Source organism: Kogia breviceps, chromosome 18 (genome assembly GCF_026419965.1).
Source record: "Kogia breviceps isolate mKogBre1 chromosome 18, mKogBre1 haplotype 1, whole genome shotgun sequence".
Classification (NCBI taxonomy): Eukaryota; Metazoa; Chordata; class Mammalia; order Artiodactyla; family Physeteridae; genus Kogia; species Kogia breviceps.
The window spans coordinates 1,402,152-1,423,935 of record NC_081327.1 but is presented as its reverse complement, the minus strand read 5'-3'; the positions used below and the strand labels follow the sequence as shown (position 1 = coordinate 1,423,935).

Here is a 21,784-nt window from a genome sequence, read left to right as displayed (position 1 = left end):
GTCTTAAAAGAAACAAGCCAGTGGTCCCCTCAAGTAGTGACCAGGTCAGTATGTGAACATCCTGGCATAAGCAGGCCCCAAAGTCTGTCAGAAAAAGACAGTGGAAGGCCTGGGACACTGAGGTTCCATGCCTCTGGACAGTCACCCAACCACAGACAGGGAAGGCTGATGGGATCTTTCACACAAACATCAAGATTTCTGACTCCTGAGCCCTGTCTTACAAAACCTCAGAGCAGCAGGGATGGGACTGCTGGGAGGGAAGGAATACAGTGCACAGAGCCCAGCCCTGGCACCCATGACACACATGCCAGGAAACCAGGAAAGGAAGCAGTACCCATGGTCTCACCGTGGGAAGCTCAGAGGTTTCACTTGGCTTGCTCTGACTCTGGTTTGGTAACAACCTCATATTAACAGCTTGAAACTGCCCAGAGTCGGAGCATTTATACCAGGGAAATTGGCAAACACAACAATCAAGGGTTGGCTGGGTTTTTTTTCTTTTTACTAACTGTCTAGACTTAAAGTAATGGAGACTATGCTATAATGAGGACTACACATGGTGAGTAATGTTGTGAATAGCAGAAACATTTATTCCACCTAGCAAAGTCACTGAAGAAAAATCAAGTTCCAACACATTTATTGTCTTCTTACTTACTAAAAAGAATACATACACCTGGCAAATGAACACAAAAATGTTCAACATCACGAATCACTAGGGAAATGCAATCAGACCACAGTGAGATACATCTCCACACTTTTAAAACAGATAATATTAAAAATACTGACCATACCAACCTAGTTCTGGTGAGGAATATAGGGGAACTGGAATGCTCCCATACTGTCAATGGGAATGCAAATGGGTACAGTCATTCACTTTAGAATAAGAATCCCTATGTTCATATAAAAAATTTTATGTACACATTCATAGTAAGCTTATCTGTGATAGCCAAACTGGAAACAAACCACAAAACCTCATCCTTTAACAGAGAGATGGATAAACAGTCAAATGGTGGTATATCTAAATAGTACATTTTTCAGATATTAAAAAAAGGTCTCTTCATGTAGACAAATTAGATGATTCTCAATATAATTATGCATCGTGAAAGAAGAAAACAAATACAAAAGTAAACATTAAGATCACAGTGATATTAAAAGTCTAGAAAACACTACCTAATTGAATGGGAAAAAAGTAAATCAAAGGACTTCCCTGGCAGTCCAGGGATTGGAAATCTGTGCTTTCACTGCCACAGCCAAGGTATAATCCCTGGTTGGGGAACTAAGATCACGCAAGCTGTGCAGCATAGCTGGGAAAAAAAAGAAAAAAAGTAAATCAATACTACCTACCTGAGAGTCCTGGAAGAGATGTCAGAAGTTGATATGGGAATGATGGATGTTTGTTATTATGATGATGATTCCATGGCTTTAGAAGTATTAAAATTTACCAAGCTGTACATTTTAGAAATGTTCATTTCAATGCATACAAACTATACAGCTCAATTAAATTTTAATAGGAATTGGTTTCACATAAAAGTCTGAGCCTCTTTTCTGAATCTCTTTTCAGTAAAACTGTGGCAACCACAGCTCAATTCCATCACCTCTCCTACTCTCATGAGGGGATTCTGGCACAGCAGCAATGAAGACTGGTGAGCAATAGAATGTGTTTCCACTTAATTTATCCAGGAACTCTGCCTGGGTCCTAAAATTCACATGCCTGAACTACATGATTTCCACTCTCATTCCCCATTGTTTTCACTGTGCAGCAATGTGCTTCAGATAAACAATTTGCAGATGCAATGGGAATCCTAAAACCTTTACATTATTCAGTCTGACACAGACTTGGGGGCTCAGGGGGAGAGAAATAGCTCTGTAGCTCTTGAGAATTTCTGCAAAAACCTTATCCTAAACAGCCATAGTCATGGGAACATTCATGGATGCAGTTTTAGAAAAGGCTCATCCCTTCTTGTTGCTAGTCTCTCACAACCTATTAATTCCCAGAGTGTTTCTGTACCAAATATGGTTCCCTCCTGATATCTGTAATCTAACACTCACAAACACCAGCCTACCACATTGTGGACATCATAGCACACATGGACATTATGGCACACGGCTCTTTTCCAGCTGGACCTAGAGAACTTCTCTTGAACAGTACTGGAGGCATAATGTGACATCCCATGTGAAAAAGAGAACCATTCATACTGCTCCAAAAATCACTGGTGGTTCTCACAACTGTCCTCATCGCAGGGTGATCTCAGGACCCACCAAAAATTCTGACATCCAGGTCACAACATTAGTCCCACAGAGCCCTGCAGTCTACCCCAGGAAGACTTCAACAACAATTCAAATCAGTGAAAACTATTCTCCTCCATGATACTATCCCCAGTGAGGTATACAAACTTTGGAACACCCACAAAACCTGTTCTTCTTCATCCTGACAGTCCAATTTGGTTCATCAGTCTAACAGTGAACAAACCCCAAGATGAAAGGTGGCTTAAATAATAGTCTTTATTATGGCATAGAGCAGAAAAACTGAGGCAGATAATTCCCAAACAGGGTGACTTGGACCTAAATAAAATCCACCATTAGCATGGTATTAGACAATGCCACCAAAGAAGGCAAACCACTGCGAGCCACCAGGAGAAACTGGACTGGATCCCCATGATCAAAGCTGCTTTGGTCCTGTCATAGGCAGTTGACAGGAACTAAGAGAATGACAAAACCCAAGTGCTCAGCGTATCCATGCTTTTCTACAAGGGATAGGAGAGCACAAAAGTCGACCTACCCTGATCACACTGAGGTGACTGATTCCCAGTATTGGGATCTGCCACTTAGTAGAGATAAGAAACTCACAGTGACATTAAGTATGGCAAGGGCCCTGCACAGGTCAGAAGTAGAGCATAGCTCCTTAAAAGCTTCCTATGAGCCGGATACTCATAGGCAATCTTCACACTAGGGCTGTTTAGATGTATGGCATTCAACTTCCAGTTGATGACTCCCTCACAGAGCCTATTCAGTATGATGTATTAACTAAGGAGACAGCTCATTCGCTGCTCTCCTCATCTCATTTGAAGGCCTTTCTCCAGTAGGAACTTTCTGGTGACGAATGAAGTTAGACCTTCAGCTGAAAGCTTTCTTACATTCACTGCACTCATAGGGTCCATCTGGGCTGTTAAGTTTCTGGTGCTCAGTCAGAGCAGACTTTGACAGAAAAATTTTCCACATTTGCTGTACTGGCAATGCCTTTCTGTAGCATGAGCTTTTTGGTGTTGAGTAAGTTGGGAGTTTTGACTGAGAATCCTCTACATACAGTGCACACATATGGTTTTTCTCCAGTGTGAACCCTGGTGTTTAATGACAGTGGAGTATTGACTGTTTCCCATATTCAATGCACTTATAAGGCCTTTCCCCAGTGTAAACTCTCTTGTGCAAAATGAGAGTAGTTTGGCTAAATCACTTCCCACACTCACTGCCCTCGTAAGTCTTTGCTCCAGTGTGAATTCTCTGGTGTACAATAAGGTTGGAACTTTGGCTAAAGAATTTCCCCTTTCACTGCGCTCATAAGGCCTTTCAACGATATGAATTCACTGGTGCCAAACAAGTGTGAGTCGGTTGTTATTTAAAAGTTTTCCCAGGGGCTTCAACTAAAGATGCCGCAACTAAAGATCCTGCATGCCGCAACAAAGATCAAAGATCCCGGGTGCTGCAACTAAGACCCAGCACAACTAAATCAATCAACCGATCAATAAATATTTTTTTTAAAAGTTTTCCCACATTCACTACACTTATAAGGCTATTTTCCATTGTGGACTCTCTGGTGCTTAACAAGTGAGTCTTTGCGGCTAAAGGCTTTTCTACATTCACTGCACTCATAAGGCCTTTCTCCAGTGTGGACTCTCCAGTGCCGAACAAGACTGTCTTTATAAATGAAGGTTTTCCCACAATCACTGCATTCATAAGGCCTTTCTCCAGTGTGGACTCTCTGGTGACGAAAAAGGTTTACTTTGGAAATAAAGGCTTTCCCACATTCACAGCACTTATAAAGCAGTTCTCCAACATGGAGTCTCTGGTGCTGAACAAATGACTTTTTGTGTCTGAAGGCTTTCCCACATTCACTGCACTTATAAGGCCATTCTCCAGTGTGGACTCTCTGGTGAACAAGTGACTTTCTGTGTCTGAAGTCTTTCCCACATTCACTGCACTTATAAGGCCATTCTCCAGTGTGGACTCTCTGGTGCTTAACAAGTGAATTTTTGTGTTTGTAGGCTTTCCCACATTCGCTGCACTTATAAGGCCATTCTCTGGTGTGGACTCTCTGGTGCTGAACGAGTGAGCTTTTCCAGCTGAAGGCTTTTCCACACTCACAGCACTCATAAGGCCTTTCTCCAGTGTGGATTCTCTGGTGCTTAACAAGTATCCCTTTAAAGCTGAAGGTTTTCCCACATTCACTGCATTCGTAAGGCCTCTTTCCAGTGTGGACACTCGGGTGATGAGCCAGTTTGTGTTTGCCGCTGAAGGCTTTCTCACATACATAGTATTTATACAGGCTATGTCCATTGTGAAAGGCCTTTGCACACTTGGCGTCCTTTTGTGGAGTGACCTGGTGCTGGAGAAGGCTAGAGCTACCAGGGGAATCCTTCCCAGCCTCCTGGCATGCAAAAGAGTTCTTGGATGCATGGACTATGTGGCTCCTCATAAAGGTCTTACCCATGTCTCTTCTAAAGAGTTTCCCTCCACTGTGCTGGTGAAATTTCACACCTGACACACACAGTTTCTGGCCAGGAATTGTTCCCAGGTCTTCAGCTACACACAAACTACTGTCTAAGGCCAGGCAGCACCTCTCCCAGGGATAGGACTTCAGGATGGACAGGTCTGTCTTTGAAGTATTTATTTGTGGCACTTCTACAGAAACATTCTGCTCAGACGTTATCTCCTTGTGCTCTGCTCCATGCCAACAACCTGAAAGCACAGACATATGGAAGGACTTCATGTAGATTTTGAAAGAAGGAGGCGGCCCCATCACAAATATGTGTGTGACGTACCAAGAAATAAATCCATGGGACTATTTTCTGGACAAGGGAGCTGGCAGCATGTTAAGGAAAGGGCCTCTGTGTAGCACTGTGCCTCTCCATGTCACAGAACAGGGAGGACTAACCAGGCAAAAGACACAAGGGTAGCCGGAGCTCACGGAGAAGCCAAGGGTCCACAACTCACTCCTCTGGAAACAGTTTTGACAGGCCTTGGTTGCTGGTGACACTTATGTGCTGTGTGGAAAGCTGTATCCTGGACCAGGAAAATCCGACTGTCACTGAGTAGCTGGTGTAAAAGGAGTATTTTAAAAATAGACCTCATGACACATTAAGTGTAGGCCAATATTGGAGAGCACAGCAGAGTGAGGATGGAGCAGTCCAATAAGGAGTGGAAGACAGAGAGGTGAGAGGTAATCCTGGGTTGAAAGTCAGAGTAGAAATGAAAGAAGGAGCAAAGTATCATGAATGAGTAGGAAAGATAGAAATGAGAAAAACAGTCACTGTCCTTGGCACCAAAACAGTGTTGAGCACAGGACATGTGCCTGATATGATCTGAACCCAGTCATGATATCACTTCCTCCCCCTGATGCCAATCACCAGGGCCAGGCCCACTTTGAGCCCCCCTAGCTGTGGTTGGAGTCATGTCCACTCTGTCACGTACCCAGGGTTCTCTTCCCAGCTCCAGTTGGAGAACAACATGGAACCTAGAAGATGCAACTTCTAAGGGAAAGACAGCAGAGGTGAGTGGTCAGTACTGGCCAGGAGAACAACCAATCCCCCAAAAAAAACCTCAGAGGAGGGAAAAATGTCACAAAAATACTCGTTGAGGAGTGTATCATAGAAACAGCCTAGTGGACCCCACAAATAGTGACCATGTTGGTTCACAACAATGCCCTGTACACTCAGGGCCCAGGAAATGTCACCTAAAAGAGGACAGAAGCTGGAGCACAGAGGTGGCATGGGCCTACAGAGTCAACTTAGCTGGGAGTGGCTGAGAATTATGAAACCCACTGAACTAATTCCAAGTTTTTGAAGCAGAAAATTTTCACTGAACAAACCTCAGAGCAGCTGGTATTGGGGCTCCTTGTGAAAGGAGGCAGTCTACACACTCACCCAGCATTGGCACTTACAGCACAGATGACAAGGAAGCATTAATAGAGATGTGCCCACTGTCTAGATGTGAAAAGAGCAGACTTCCCCTTGGAAAAAGAAAGAAAGGCAGGGAGCAGCCCAGGATGCTGGGATAGGTGGGAGGGCCTTACCCAATGATGCAACAAGTGCAAAGGTCTCCAGCAACACATCACGGTACAGGAGTCTCTGGGCCTCATCAAGAAGCTTCCATTCCTCCTGGGAAAAGTACACAGCCACGTCCTCAAAGGTCACAGGGCCCTGTGATGATGGGACAGATTTGTACGTAAGCAGCGTCTCTCCCCAGGACCCCATAAGTACTTCTAACCCCAGCCCATACTCACTCTGGGTTCATCATCCACCCCAGCTCCGTGATTTAGAGGGCAGTGGGGTCCAATAACTCTTCATGCTTCCTTGATCAGTACGTACAACCCTGAGCAACAACAGGCAGCTGGACAGATAGATACCATCTAATCTGTGAGCCTGGTATGCAGGGCCCTTTCCCTTTCCTCCAAGACAACAGCCTGAGTGTACCCACTATCATGTCTCCCAGACACAAGCAAACTTAGCCCCATTCTTCTCCCTTATACTCCTAGTACTAGGGCCTGGGGCAATTACTTCATACACCTTCCCCACATGCATATTACTCAGTGGACCTCCTCATACATCTGATCCCCATCACCACCACCCAGCCCACAAAATTAGCATGTCTCCTGCCTCCTCACATACCCTTCTGCACATGGCATCAGAAAGTGCCTGCCAATGCAACAGGATCACACCGTACCCCAACTCTCCACTGGCAGCTCCCCAGCCCTGTTCTGAAAGCTTTTCCACTAGGCCTTGTTCCTGACTTCTACCTCAGTCACAACATGCAGATCTAAATACGCCTGGTCAGGTTCATTTCCATATGGCACATTATGTCTCTTCACCAGTTACAATCTTCACCCAGATAACACCCATTCAAAATCCACACCCACTGACACACTTTAGGTAAATTCATCCGACATTGTGACAAACTCCCTAAGTTCCACCACAAAAGCCTGGTGAGTGCATAGGAAAAGAAATAAGCACCAGCCTGGTTCTGCTATTACTTCACCTCCATTTCTGCCTTCCCTCTGTGTCAATTTCATGGCCAATCTCCCACAAAAACCTGGGCCACCTGCTGGACTTTCCCTACTCCCTACCTTCCCGCTGATGACCACTCCTCTTGTCTGTCTTTGTGACAGCCCCTCTCTCTTCCCTTGTTCCCTAATAGCATCTCGAAGCCTTCCCCAGCACTCTAGCACTGCATGTTCAGCTGTCCACTTTTCTCCTATATTTGGGGGTCACTGGAACATCTGAGACTCAACATGGCTGAAACCCAGTTCACCTGGTGCTTTCACTGCTATGGGCAAGGGTATGATCACTGGTCAGGGAACTAAGATCCCTGCAAGCCACATGGTACAGCCAAAAAAAAAAAAGGAAAAAAAAGAGGGAGAGAGAGGGAGCAACAAGAAGGAAATGGCACCAGAAAATTAATTTGTGATAAAGAGGTTGTGGCTAGAATAAAAGTAGTTTGAGATAACTGGACATCATTGATAACTCTTTAAACTTAAGACAAAGGAAACAATCTATAGGACCTGACCTCTACTGCGCCCTCATTATATAAACATGGAAATATCTTCTTGGGTTCTAAACATCTTAATCGGAATTCCCAGCATTATAACTTTTTATCCTTACAATGATTCATTTTATCCCCCTTTAAAAAAGGATTTTAACAAGATGTCTTATTCATTTTCTCTTCCAATACCACCAGAGAACAATGATGTAACAGTAAAATAAATACTATTAGAAGAGTAAAATCACTGAAAAAAGCAAAAACCCTCTAAGTGCCTGTATACTGTAAAACTGTTAAGTTTACCTAATGCATAATGAGTGTGTATGAAAATACAACTATGGGATGGATTAAGACTAAGTATAATCATCTCACTCAAAGAACTAATTTAAAATTAGTAACTTGGAGCTAAACAAGATCAAAAAGTGGGAATGTTCATTTAAATATAATAGTGACTTTAATATACACACTAGACAAGTGCATTCTTTATATACCCCAGAACACATGGCAGATATGACTGCAGTACGAAGTTTATAAATACGAAAGTAGACCAAACAAAAAAGCAAACAAAACACAATAAAGAAAAGCCTTTAAGAGGATCTATAAAAACATTTTCATCACATAGTAATATCTATAGAATACTTCACAGAAAAGAAAATGGATACTCACGAAAAACATGGGTAAGATAACACCATATTGTGCAAATGAATAAAAACACAGAATTCTTACATGATTCAATTCATAAAAAATTTTAAAACAAGTGAGCAAAACTAGAATCATCAAATATTTCCCACATGGTTGGCAAAACTATCAAGAAAAGAAAGAAAATGCTTACTTGAAACATCAGCCAGTACATTCATTTTGGGGGGATGAGGATAATTGTTTTGGAAGAACCCCACAGGCGGCTTCTGGGGGTCCTATTTATGTCGCATTTTTTGACCTAAGCGGTGAACGGATATTAGTTTTAGAGCTTACTGAACTGCACATTGAAGTTCTCTGCAATTTTCTTTTTCCACGCAGGTCATATTTGAAAATTAGGAAAACCAAGGTTTTGGGGAATAACTATAGAACACTGGTAAGAGAACACAGATAAAATAAAACACTGCTGAATGAGAAGAGGTGGGTGAGGGCCCGGATGACGCAGCATTTACCTGAATCCGACACATCTGGGTTGTCGCCGTCGCTAGAGGATTTTGTGGGCGAAAGTGGGGCCCGAGCACGGGCGCCCCTCCCGGCCCCGAGAGAGAGTCAGGCCAGAGAGCAACCACGTCGAGCCTCAGACCAAGCTCAGAGCAGCGGGCACAGCGCCTTCCTGACTCCCTGACCTCGGGCTGGCCCTCCGTTGCGAAGCTCCCCACCTTTGAACACATCCGAGTTTACAAAATGACGACCACGGCAGACGCCAGAAAAGTCACCCAGATGCAGTCCTCTAGCGCAGAAGTGCCTCTTTACTGAGCCTTTATTGGTCCAGGGGCGCCGAGGAACGGGCGCAGTGCCTTCAGGGTAATGTAGTTCACAGGCCTCCAGGACCTGGCAAGGAGGGGTGCTCCCCTCCTCCAGGAAAGGTGTCGCCTCTCCGCCAGGGTTGCTGGGAGTGGGGCTCTGAGGAACGGGGTGAGGTTTCACGCTTCTTAAAAGGGACGCACCAGATTTTCATGTAGTCTTTGCTGATCAGAGAGAGGTACACGGATATAACATATGAGATGTTCCCCAAACCTACAAAACCAAATGGGCACATGATACCAGGTTGTCACTCAGACACAAAGTGCATCCATCCATAGCTGGGGTCTAATTAACACTGTATTATTGCTCTTCCAATGGATGTAGGCTAAAGCTTTAGACTCAATTTATGAGTTTCACTGTGATAGGTCAGGGTCAAGAGAGCAGAAACTCCAGACAGGGCCATGGTGGACAACACAAAGGAGGAATGTGGGGCGGCCAGAAGAAGGGGGACAATTTGTTGTTTCTCTGGTTCTCTCAGAAGAGTAGAGCCAGTGACGTTGTGCACTTATGGACACCACTTTTGAACATGCATCCGTGAAGAAGCATGTAATGAAACACACCTGTACACACCAATTACCTCGCCTTTTCTGTAACTGATTGGCCTTTCCCCACACTTAAGACCACCCTGCCTCTTTATCCTCTAAATATCACAGGCACCTTGCCACCAGGAGGGTGGATCTGAGAATTGTTCTTCTGTGTCCTCACTTGGCTGCCTTGTGAATGAAAATACTCCCCAGCAAACCTTGGCATCTCAGCGTTTGGCTTGCTGTGCCTCTGGTTCAGTAATAACCTCATACACACAGCTTGAAATTGCCCACAAGTGGAGTATTCATACCAGGGAAATAGGCAAACACAACAATGAAGGGTCAGTTGGCTTTTTTATTAAGTGTCTAGGCTTAAAGTAATAGAAGTATCTTAATAATGAGTATACGTGGTAAAAATGTTGTGAGTACAAATACCTATTCCACCCAGCAAAGTCACCGAAAAAAGATCAAATTCCAACACATTTATTAACTTCTCAGTTACTAATAAGAAAACACTTTTTGTCAAAGAAGACATACACTTGGCAAATGAACACAAAAATGTTCAACATCATGAATCATTAGGGAAATGCAATCACACCACGGTGAGATACGTCTCCACGCTTTTAAAACAGGAAATATTCAAACTACTGACCATACCAAGCAAGTACTGGTGAGGAACACGGGAACTGGAGTGTTCCCATACTGTCGATGGGAATGCATTTGGGTACAGTCATTCATTTTAGAATGAAACCATGTGTTCATATAAAGGATTTTACGTACGTTAATAGTAAGCTTATCTGTGAGAGACAAACTGGAAACCACAAAACTCCATCCTTTAACAAATGAATACCAGTGAAATAATGGTATATCCAAACAGTATATTATCATGAAAAAAACGGATTATTCACATTGGCAACTTAGATGATTCTCAAAGTAACTATGCATGCAGATAAAAAAAGACACACAAAAGTAAACATTAAGGCTCCAATGATATTAAAAGTCTAGAAAACACTAACTAATTGAATGGGAGAAAAGTCAGTCAATAGTAGTTGCCTGAAAGTCCTGGGAGAGATGTCAGAAAGTAGATATGGCAGTGACAGATGTTTGTTATGATGATGGTTCCATGGCTTTACAAGTACTAAAACTTACCAAGCTGTGCATTTTAGGTATGTTCTGTTCAGTGCATACCAACTATACAGCTTATTAAATTTCAATAGAAATTGGCTTCACATAAAATCTTAATCTCTTTGCTAAATCTCCTTTTCAGTAGAACTCTGGCAACCTCACATTAACCCCATCACCTCCCCTTGCCCATGGGAAGGAATCTGTAGCAGTAGCAAAGAAGACCGGTGAGCAGTGAAAGTTGTTTCCACTTAAGTTATCCAGGAACTCTGTCTGTCTGGGTACTAAAATTCACATGCCTGGACTACACAATTTCCACTCTCATTCCTCATTGTTTTCACCGTGCAGCAATGGCCTTGAGATAAATTATTTGCAGATGCTGATTCCTAAAACGTTTACATTATTCAGTCTGACACTGACTGGGGGCTCAGGAGAGGAACAGCTCTGGAACTCCTCAGAATTTCTTCAAAAACTTTATCCTAAACAGACACAGTCACTGGAACATTTGTGGATGAATCTTTAGAAAAGGCTCATCCCTTCTTGTTTGCTTGTCTCTCACTCCCTATTAATTCCATGAGTGTTTCTGTACAAAATATGGTTCCCACCTGATGCCTATAATCTAACACTCAGGAACACCAGCCTACCACTTTGGGCACATTATGGCACATGGATCTTTTCCAGCTGGATGTAGAGAATTTCTTCTCCTGAACAGTACTGGGGGCATGATGTGACATCCCATGTGAAAAAGAGAACCATTCATGCTGGTGGTTCTCACAACTGTCCTCATCTCAGGTGACCTCAGGACCCACCAAAAATTCTGACATCCAGAACTCAACATTAGTCCCACAAAGCTGTGCAGTCTACCCTAGGAGGCCTTGGAAAACAGATTGGACTGAAACTGGAGTGAAAACTATTCTCTGCCATGATACTATCCTCATTGAGGTATACGAAGTTTGGAACACTAACAAAACCAGTTCCTCATCATCCTGACAGTCCAATTTGGTTCTCAACACCAGTCTGACAGTGAACAAACCCCAAGATGAAAGGTGGCTTAAATAATAGTCTTCATTGTGGTATAGGACAGAGCAAAGTGAGGCAAATAGTTCCCAAACAGAGTGACTTACACCTTGAAAAACCTATCCTGAGCATGATATGAGACAATGCCACCAAAGAAGTTGAATCTCTGTGAGCCACCAGCAGAACCCAGACTGGATTCCATTAGTCAAAGCTGCTTTGGTCCTGACAGGGCCAAAGAGAATGACAATACCCAAGTGCTTAGGCTATTCATGCATTTCTAAGGGGATAAGAGAGCACAAAGATCTACCTTCCCTGATCACACTGAGGTGACTGGTGCCAAGAATGGGGATCTACCACTTGGGTGAGGTAAGAAACTCACAGTGACATTAAGTAAGAAAGTACAGCATAGTTCCTTAAAAACTTCCTATGAACCTGGTACTCAGAGGCAATCTGCACACTAGGGCTGTGTAGATGTATGGCATTCAACTTCCAGTTGATGACTCCCTCACAGAGCCTATTCAGTACGATGTATTAACTAAGGAGACAGCTCATTCGCTGCTCTCCTCATCTCATTTGAAGGCCTTTCTCCAGTAGGAATTTTCTGGTGACGAATGAAGTTAGACCTTCAGCTGAAAGCTTTCTTACATTCACTGCACTCAGGGTCCATCTGGGCTGTTAAGTTTCTGGTGCTCAGTCAGAGCAGACTTTGACAGAAAAATTTTCCACATTTCCTTTACTGGCGATGCCTTTCTGTAGCATGAACTTTTCGGTGTTGAGTAAGCTGGGAGTTTTGGCTGAAGAAATCTCCACATTTAGTGCACTCGTGGTTTTTCTCCAATGTGAACTCTGGTGCTTAATAAGAGTAGAGCTTTGGCTAAAACGTTTCCCACATTCACTGCACTTATAAGCCTTTGCTCCAGTGTGAATTCTCTGGTGCAAAATGAGAGTAGAGTTTTGGCTAAAATGTTTCCCACATTCACTGCATTCATAAGTGTTTGCTATAGTGTGAATCCTCTGGTGGACTTTAAGGTGGGAGCTTTGCCTAAAGAACTTTCCACATTCACTACACTCATAAGGCCTTTCCCCAGTGTGAATTCTTCTATGTTTAATGAGGCTGGAGATGTACCTAAAGACTTTCCCACATTCACTGCACTCATAAGGCCTCTCTCCAGTGTGGATTCTCTGGTGCTGAACAAGCATGCGTTTACAGCTGAAGGCTCTCCTGCATTCTCCACATTCATAAGGCCTTTCTCCTGTGTGGACTCTCTGGTGCTGAACAAGTTTGCTTTTAGTGGTGAAGGTTTTCCCACATTCACTGCACTCATAAGGCTTGGCTCCGGTGTGAATTCTCTGGTGCACAATAAGTTGAGAGCTTTGGCTAAAGAACTTCCCACATTCTCTACACTCATAAGGCTTTTCCCCAGTGTGAATTCTTCTATGAGTAATGAGGCTGGAGTTGCATCTAAAGACTTTACCACATTCACTGCAATTATAAGGCCTTTCTCCAGTGTGAATTCTCTGGTGCTTAAATAGTATGGGTTTACGGGTGAAGGTTTTTCCACATTCGCAGCACTCATAAGGCCTCTCTCCAGTGTGGACTCTCCGGTGCTGAGCAAGTCTGTATTTGCGGCAGAAGGCTTTCCCACATTCACTGCATTTGTAAGGCCTTTCTCCAGTGTGAATTCGCTGGTGCCGAACAAGTGTGTGTTTGTCGCTAAAAGCTTTCCCACATTCGCTGCACCCATAAGGCTTTTCTCTAGTGTGGACACTCCAGTGCTGAACAAGTATGTATTTACAGCCAAAGGCTTTCCCACATTCATGACATTCATAAGGTCTCTCTCCAGTGTGTACTCTCTGGTGCTGAGCAAGCCTGGACTTCTGGCAGAAGCCTTTCCCACATTCGTGGCATTTATACTGCCTTTGTCCATTGTGAGAGGCCTCCACACACTTGGTGTCCCTTTGTGGAGTGACCTGGTGCTGGAGAAGGCCAGAGGTAACAGGGAAATCCTTCCCAGGCTCCTGGCATGTGAAAGACTTCTTGTATGCACGGACTGTGTGGCTCTTCATAAAGGTCTTACCCACATCTCTTCTAAAGAGTTCCTCTCCACTGTGCTGGTGAAAGTTCACACCTGACCCACACAGTTTCTGACCAGGGTTTGTGCCAAGGTCCTCAGCTAGATGTAAACCACCTTCTAAGTGCAGACAGAACCTCTGCCAGGGATAGGACTTCAGGGTGGACAGGTCTGTCTTTGAAGTATTTATTTGTGGTACTTCTACAGAAACTTTCTGCTCAGAAGGTGTCTCCTCATCCTCTGCTCTATGCCAACACCCTGAAAGCAGAGAAATGTGGGTGAACTTCATGTAGATTTTGGTAGAAGGATGCAGCCCCATTACAAATATGCGTCTGACATAGAAACGAATAAATCCATGGGACTATTTTCATAACAAGAGAGCTGGGGCAGGTTATGAAAGGACTGCTGTGCAGTATTGGGCCTCTACGGGTCACAGAACATGGACGACTCACCAGGTGAAAGACACAGGATGGGGTGGAACATACAGAGGAGCTGTGGTCCACAACTCACTCCTCTGGGAACGGTTTTCACCAGGGCCTTGGCTGCTAGTGCCACATGTGCTGTGTGGAAAGGTGTGTTCAGGCTCAGGAAAATCTGACTGTCACTGAGTAGGTAGTGTTCAAGGACTATTTTAAGGATACGTGGGGAACTCATAACACGTTAATGTAGGCCAATATTGGAGAGCACATCAGAGTGAGGATGGAGAAAACCAATGAAGAGTGGAAGACAGAGAGGTGAGGGATAATCCTGGGTTCGAATTCAGAGTTGAAATGAGAGAAGGAGCAAAGTATCAAGAATGGGTAAGAAAGATAGTAATGAGGTACACAGTCACTGGCCTTGGCCCTAAAACATTGTAGGGCACAGGACATGTTCCTGTTACGATCTGAACCCAGCCATGATATCACTTCCTCCTCCTGATGCCAATCACCAAGGTGGGTCCCACTTTGGGTCTCTCCAGCTGTGCCTGGAGTCATGTCCACTCTGTCATGTACCCAGGGTTCACCTCCCAGCTCCAGCTAGACATAACATGGGACCTAGAAAATGCAAGTTCTAAGGGAAAGACACAACAGGAGAGTGGTCAGTACTGGCCCAGGGGGGGGCAACAAATCCCGAAACAACCTCAGGAAAGAAAAATAATATCACAAAAAAAAATCTTTGAGGAGGGTCTCACAGCAACAGCCAAGTGGACCGCACAAACAGTGACCACATTGAGTCCCAACAATTCCTGAAATAGTGAGGCCCCAGGAAATGTTAGCTAGAGGGCAGAGCCTGGAGCACAGTGGTGTATGGGTCTACAGAGTCAACTTAGCAGGGAGTGGCTGAGACTAATGGAACCCACTGAACTAATTCCAAGTCATTTGACCCAGAAAACCTTCACTGAGAAAACTTCAGAGCATCTGGTATTGGGGATACTTCTGAAAGGAGACTGTATACACACTCACTCAGCCTTGGCACCCACAGCATAGCTGACAAGGAAGCAGTAATAGAGATGTGGTCACCGTCTAGCTGTGCAAAGAACAGAGTTGTCCTTGGAAAAAAGGGGAAAGGCAGAGACCTCTCCAGGATGCTGGGATAGCTGTGAGGGCCTTACCCAATGACGCAACAAGTGCAAAGGTCTCCAGGATCACATCACGGTACAGGATTCTCTGGGCCTCATCAAGAAGCCTCCATTCCTCCTGGGAAAAGTACACAGCCACATCCTCAAAGGTCACAGAGCCCTGTGATGACGGGGACAGATGTGTACATAAGCAGCCTCTCTCCCCAGGACCCCAGAAGTACCCCTAACCCATACTCACTATGGGTTCATCATCCTCCACAGGTCCCTAACTTAAAGGGCAGTGGTACCCAAAAACTCTTCGTACTTCCTTGAGCACCAGATACAACTCTCAACAACAACAGGCAGGTGGACAGATAGATGCCATCTAAGCTGTGGGCCTGGTATTCAGGGCCCCCTCCCTCTCCAGCGAGACAACAGCCTGAGAGTCCCCAGGATCACGTCTCCTGGACACAAACAAACTTGGGCTCATCGTCCTCTCTTAAACTCTTAAAATTAGGGATCTGGGGCAATTTGGTCACTCACCTTCCCCACACGTGTATTACTCACTGGCTAACTCCTCATACATCTGATCCCCATCACCACCACCCGGCCCACAAAATTGGCATGTCTCCTGCTTCCTCACATACCCTTCTGCACACAGCATCATAAAGTTCCTGCCAATGCAACAGGATCCCACCATACCCCAACTCTCCACTGGCAGCTCCCCAGCCCTGTTCTGAAGGCTTCCCCACCAGGCCTTGTTCCTAACTTTAACCTCAGTCAAAACATGCAGATCTATATATGCCTGGTCAGGTTGCACTTTTATATTGCAAGTTATGTCTCTTCAACAGTTACAATCTTTGTCCATATAACACCCATTCAAAATCCACACCCACTTGACACACCTTAGGTAAACTCATCTGACATTGTGACAGAAACTCCCTAAGTTACACTACAAAAGGCTGGTGAGTGCATAGGAGGAGAAATAAGCACCGGCCTGACTTTGCTATCACTTCACCTCCATTACTGCTTTCTCTCTGCATTAATTTCATGGCCACTCCCCCATAAAAACCTGGGCCACCCATTGGACTTTCCCTACCCCCTACCTTCCCGCCGATGTTCACTGCTCTTGTAGTTCTTTGTGACAGCCCAAGTCTCTTCCTTTGTCCCATAAGGGCATCCTGAAGCCTCCCCCAGCACTCTAGTGCTGCATGTTCAGCCGGTTGTCGCCTATACCTGGGAGTCAATGGAACATTTGAGACTCAGCACAGCCAAAACCCAATTCCTAATATTTTCATTAAAAATGACTCGTACCACTGACTTCCCCATCCCAGTTCATGGCACATACCCCCTTCCAGATGCAAAGGGAAAAAAACTTTTGGAGTCATCTGTGAGCCCTCCACATTAGAAAATCTGGTCCACCTCTACTTAAGAAACAAATCCAGAAAACAAGTATTTCCTACCTCCACATCTGTCACTCTCGTCCAGGCACAACAAATGTGCTTCTAGATGATTACAAGAGCGTCCTTGATTATCTCCTTGTCTTCCTCTCCCTGAGTCTGCTGTGCACACCGCAGCCAGAGGTAGCCTCTTAAAATCTAAGTCCCATCACTTCTCCCCTCTGTTCCAAAAATTCCATATCTGCCATCATTCTCAGAACAAAAACCCAACTTCTCAGGCTACCATTCTAGGCCTGACTCTGGCCCCCTTGTTCTCTGTTCTCACCAGACATTAACAGAGACCTACAAGTCCTAAAACACTCCCATCTCAAACTCATCCTCAAACATTTATAAGTACCACCCCCGTACCTAAGACAACCTTTCACATCTCAGTCCATTGGCTGCCAAAAATGGGAATCTGTCCATATAACCTCTAGCCTGGACTTGGAAACCTGGGCTGAGGTTTTCTCTAAGGTATACAGACACCAAGTCTGGGAAGAGTGACAGCAAAATACTTCCAGGACACCTACACTCACCGGTGCAGGGTTCATAAGTGGTTCTGTTGAACGTAGAACCTGTGGGAAGACCAGGGCCATGTAATATTAATTCCCATCAGCAACAGAGACAAAAAAAGAAGATTAATGAGTGAACATTTAATATTTCAGGCAAAGACAAATACTTAAGGGAAAAACAAAGCATGTAAAAGAGGGCAGAAAGTATTTTGGAATTGTGCCATAAAGTCATGAGGATATCTTGAGAAAAGGCTTTCCAGAAGTGGAAAACACAACTGCAAAGATGTCAGAGTCACGTCTGGCGTGTTTAACTACCATCTATGAGGACAGTGTGACTGGAGCCCAATGAGAAAAAAAGAATACAGGATCATGTTTGCAAAAAAAAAATGGTTGTGTCAGGATATAACACTATTATAGCCCTAAGCCACAAATATCAAATTAAGTCTCATTTCATGTACAGCTGTTTCTGACACTTGCATTTGATTCCCTTATTCTGTCTCTCCCTTGCCAATAACACATTTTTCTCTTCTTGTGGCTTGTAGTTGGCCATAACAGCTAACCAGGGGTTTTTATACTTCCTTTTCAAATTTTACTTTGGTTATGTAAAAAATTGTTTTATATAAAGTTCCAACTTACATAATCCATAGATTAAGTTCTGATTTGAAATTATTATAACATTATATAATAGGATTCAAGAACATGTACTTTTTTCATTTATTCCTATTCTTTGATATATCCATTTTTTTCCCACAAATGTTCAGAGATTATTTGTAATTTCCTAAATGCTTTTTTTGCATGTGATAGAGAATGGAACTACCGCTTACTGGCTTCACATCCAAAGTGAATCTGTGATAAAGAGGTTTGTGCCAGAATCAGAGTAAAAGTGCTTGCCCTTCAGCAGTTTGGGATAACTGGTTGTCATTTCTGATACTTTAAACTTAAGAGAGGGGAATTCCCTGGCAAACTAGTGATTAGGACTCCGTGCTTTCACTGCTGAGGACGGGGGTTTGATCCCTGGTCTGGCAAGTAAGATCCCGCAAGCAGCATGGTGGGGAAAAAAGTAAAGTAAAATAAAATAATCTTAAGAGAAAGGAAACAAGCTATAGGACCTGATCTCTATTCCATCCTCTATGGAAATATCTTCTTGCTTTCTAAACGTCTTGAAAGGGATTCGAAGCCTTATTACCCTTACAATGATTCACTTTGTCCCCCTTCAAACAAGTATTTTAACAAGATATTTCTTAATCATTTTCTCTTCCAATACCACCAGAGTAAGAAAACTTAACAGTAAAATAAATATTATTATAAGAGTACAATCACTGAAAAAACACAAACTCTCTAAGTGGACGTACACTGTAAAACTGTAAGTTTACTTAATACATAATAAGTGTGTATCAAAATGTAACGATGGGGGACTTCCCTGCTGGTCCAGTGGGTAAAGCGCTCCCAATGCAGGCGGCCCAGGTTTGATCCCCGGTCGAGGAACTAGATCCCACATGTGTGCTGCAACTAAGAGTTCACATGCCACAACTTAGAATTCTGCATGTCGCAACTAAGGAGTTTACAGGCCACAACTAACAGTCCACATGCCACAAGGAAGAGTCCACATGCCCCAACGAAGATCCCACGTGCCACAACTAAGACCCAGTGCAGCCAAAATAAATAAATAAAATATTCCTTTTTAAAATGTAATTATGGAATAGATTAAGTAGAATCATCTCATTCAAAGACCTAAGTTAAGATTAGTAACATGGAGCAAAACAAGATCAAAAAGTGGAAATGTTCATTTAAATACAATAATAATTTTAACATATACCCTAGACAAATATATGCTTGATATACCCCAGAAGACATGGCAGGTATGACTATAGTAGCAATGTTTATCAATACAGAAAGCACACACCATTGTAAAGCAATTATACTCCAATAAAGATGTTTAAAAAAATACAGGAAGCAGACCAAAAAACAAAGCAAAGCAAAGCAAAAACGAAAAAGCCTTCAACAGCAGAATTTAAAAGGACATTTTACTCATATATTCATACTAAAGAATACTGCACACACACACACACACACACACACACAAATTAACGGACAGCTATGAAAAACATGAGTAAAGTCACACCATGTTTTGCAAATGAAGGAAAGCACATCATAATATTTACTTGATTCCATTCATAAAAAGTTTTAAAACAATTGAGCGAAGGTAAACTACAGTTGTGGAATAATTTCCACGTAGTTGGCGAAAGTATCAAGAATAGCAAGGGCTTCCCTGGTCCGGGAAGATCTCACATGCTGCAGAGCAACTAAGCCCGTATGCATACCACAACTACTGAAGCCTGCGCACCTAGAGCCCGTGCTCCGCAACAAGAGAAGCCACCCAATGAGAAGCCCGCGCACAGCAACAAAAAGTAGGCCCCGCTCACCGCAACTAGAGAAAGTCCGCGTGTAACAACGAAGACCCAACACAGTCAAAAATAAATAAATAAATTAATTTTTTTAAAAAAAGAATAGCAAGAAGGCGTCTTCCCTGGCATTGCAGTGGTTAAGAATCCGCCTGCCAACGCAGGGGACACGGGTTCAAGCCTTGGTCCGAGAAGATCCCACATGCCACAGAGCAACTAAGCCTGTGCGCCACAACTACCGAGACCGCATGCCACAACTACTGAAGCCCACGTGCCTAGAGCCCGTGCTCCACAACGAGAAGCCACCGCAATGAGAAGCCCGCGCACTGCAACGAAGAGCAAGCAGCCCCATCTCTGCAACTAGAGAAAGCCCGCGCGCAGCAACAAAGACCCAATGCAGCCAAAAATAAATAAATAAATAAATATTTAAAAAAGAAAAGCTTACTTAAAACATCAGACAATACCTTAACTTTTGGGGGATGGGGATAATCGTTTTGCAGGACCCCCATGGCGGCTTCTGAAGTCCTATTTATATCGCATTTCTTGACTTGAGCAATGACCGAATATCAATTTTAGAGCTGCTTATTCAACTACACTGGGAAGTTCTCTGCAATTTTTTTCTACACGAGTAATATTTCAATATTCAGAAAGCCAAGGTTTGGCGGGACAAAGAAATATAAATATAGGACACTTGTAAGAGAATATTGCTAAGAACAAAAATACTGCAGAATAAGAAAAGTTGGCTGAGGGCCTGGAAGGCGCAGCATTTACCTGAATCGGATCCATCAGCGCGGCTCCTCCAGCACAGTTTGCGGGCGAAGCAGGGGCCCAGGCCCGGCGGCCCCTATCCCGTCCCCGAGACAGAGTCAAGGCGGATGGCGCCCACACCGAGCCTCAGACCCGCCTCAGAGCAGCCAGCACAGCGCACTCCAAGCTCCCTAACCTCGCGTCGGCCCAGTGTTGCGAAGCTCACCACCGGTGAACAGACCCGAGTTTACAAAATGTCGCCCGCCGTCCACACCGGAAAACCCGCCCAGACGCGGTCCTCTAGGTCGACGCTCAGGAGCAGTGCCTTTCGGGTAATGTAGTTCACAGCGCTCCAGGCCCTAACAAGGGGCGGTGCTCCCCGCCTCCGGAAAACTTCCGTCTCACCCAGAGGGTTGCTGGGAAGGAGTGTCCAGAATCTCTGAGGACCAGGGCGGGGTTTCACGCTTCTTAAAGGGGACGCACCCAGATTTGAGTGGAATATAGTTTGTGCTGATCACAGAGAGGTACAGAGACATAATATTTCAGATGTTCCCCGAACCTACAAAACCAAGTGGGCACATGATACCAGGGTGTTGCTCAGACACAAAGTGCATCCAGCCATAGTTGAGGTCTAATAAACAGTGTCTTATTGCTCTTCCAATACATAAAGGCTGAAGCTTTAGACTCAACTTAAGAGTTTCACTGTGTTCGGTCAGGGTCAAGCGAGCAAAGACTCCAGACACGGCCATGACTGGCAAGACAGAGAAGGGATGTGGGGCGGCCAAAAGCGGGTGGACCATGTGCTGTGTCTCTGGTTCACTCACAAAAAATGTAGAACCAGTGACGGTGTCCCATCCAGTGACCGACACATATTTCTTACTCAACATTTTGATATGTATTCAGTTCTTTTTTATGTATTTATTTATGGCTGTGTTCGGTCTTCGTTGTTGTGCGCGGGCTTTCTCTTGTTGCGGTGAGTGGGGGCTACTCTTCGTTGCGGTGCGCAGGCTTCTCATTGTCGTGGCTTCTCTTGTTGCAGAGCACCGGCTCTAGGCGAGCAGGCTTCAGTAGTTGTGGTGCACGGCCTTGGTTGCTCTAAAGCATGTGGGATCTTCCCAGACCAGGGCTTAAACCCGTGTCCCTTGCATTGGCAGGCAGATTCTTAA

At 44.3% G+C, this 21,784-nt stretch overlaps 2 protein-coding genes across 2 annotated transcripts; both read right to left on the bottom strand.

The window, feature by feature from the left end:
* Nucleotides 1-567: 567 nt before the first annotated feature.
* LOC131744821 (zinc finger protein 547-like) lies at nt 568-20,717 on the bottom strand. The gene is made up of 4 exons (XM_067019966.1): nt 20,643-20,717; nt 8,895-9,459; nt 6,284-6,410; nt 568-4,950 (listed from the first exon to the last, which is right to left on the bottom strand). The coding sequence occupies exons 2-4, from the start codon at nt 9,111-9,113 to the stop codon at nt 3,785-3,787; spliced, it is 1,512 nt and encodes a 503-aa protein (XP_066876067.1). The 5' UTR covers nt 9,114-9,459; nt 20,643-20,717; the 3' UTR covers nt 568-3,784.
* On the bottom strand, nt 10,106-20,395 carry LOC131744817 (zinc finger protein 419-like). The gene is given in 6 exon segments (XM_067020005.1): nt 10,106-14,239; nt 14,910-14,997; nt 15,000-15,031; nt 15,573-15,699; nt 17,494-17,532; nt 20,336-20,395. Coding segments are annotated over 6 exon segments (1,971 nt in total). The 5' UTR covers nt 20,381-20,395; the 3' UTR covers nt 10,106-12,599.
* Nucleotides 20,718-21,784: the final 1,067 nt, after the last annotated feature.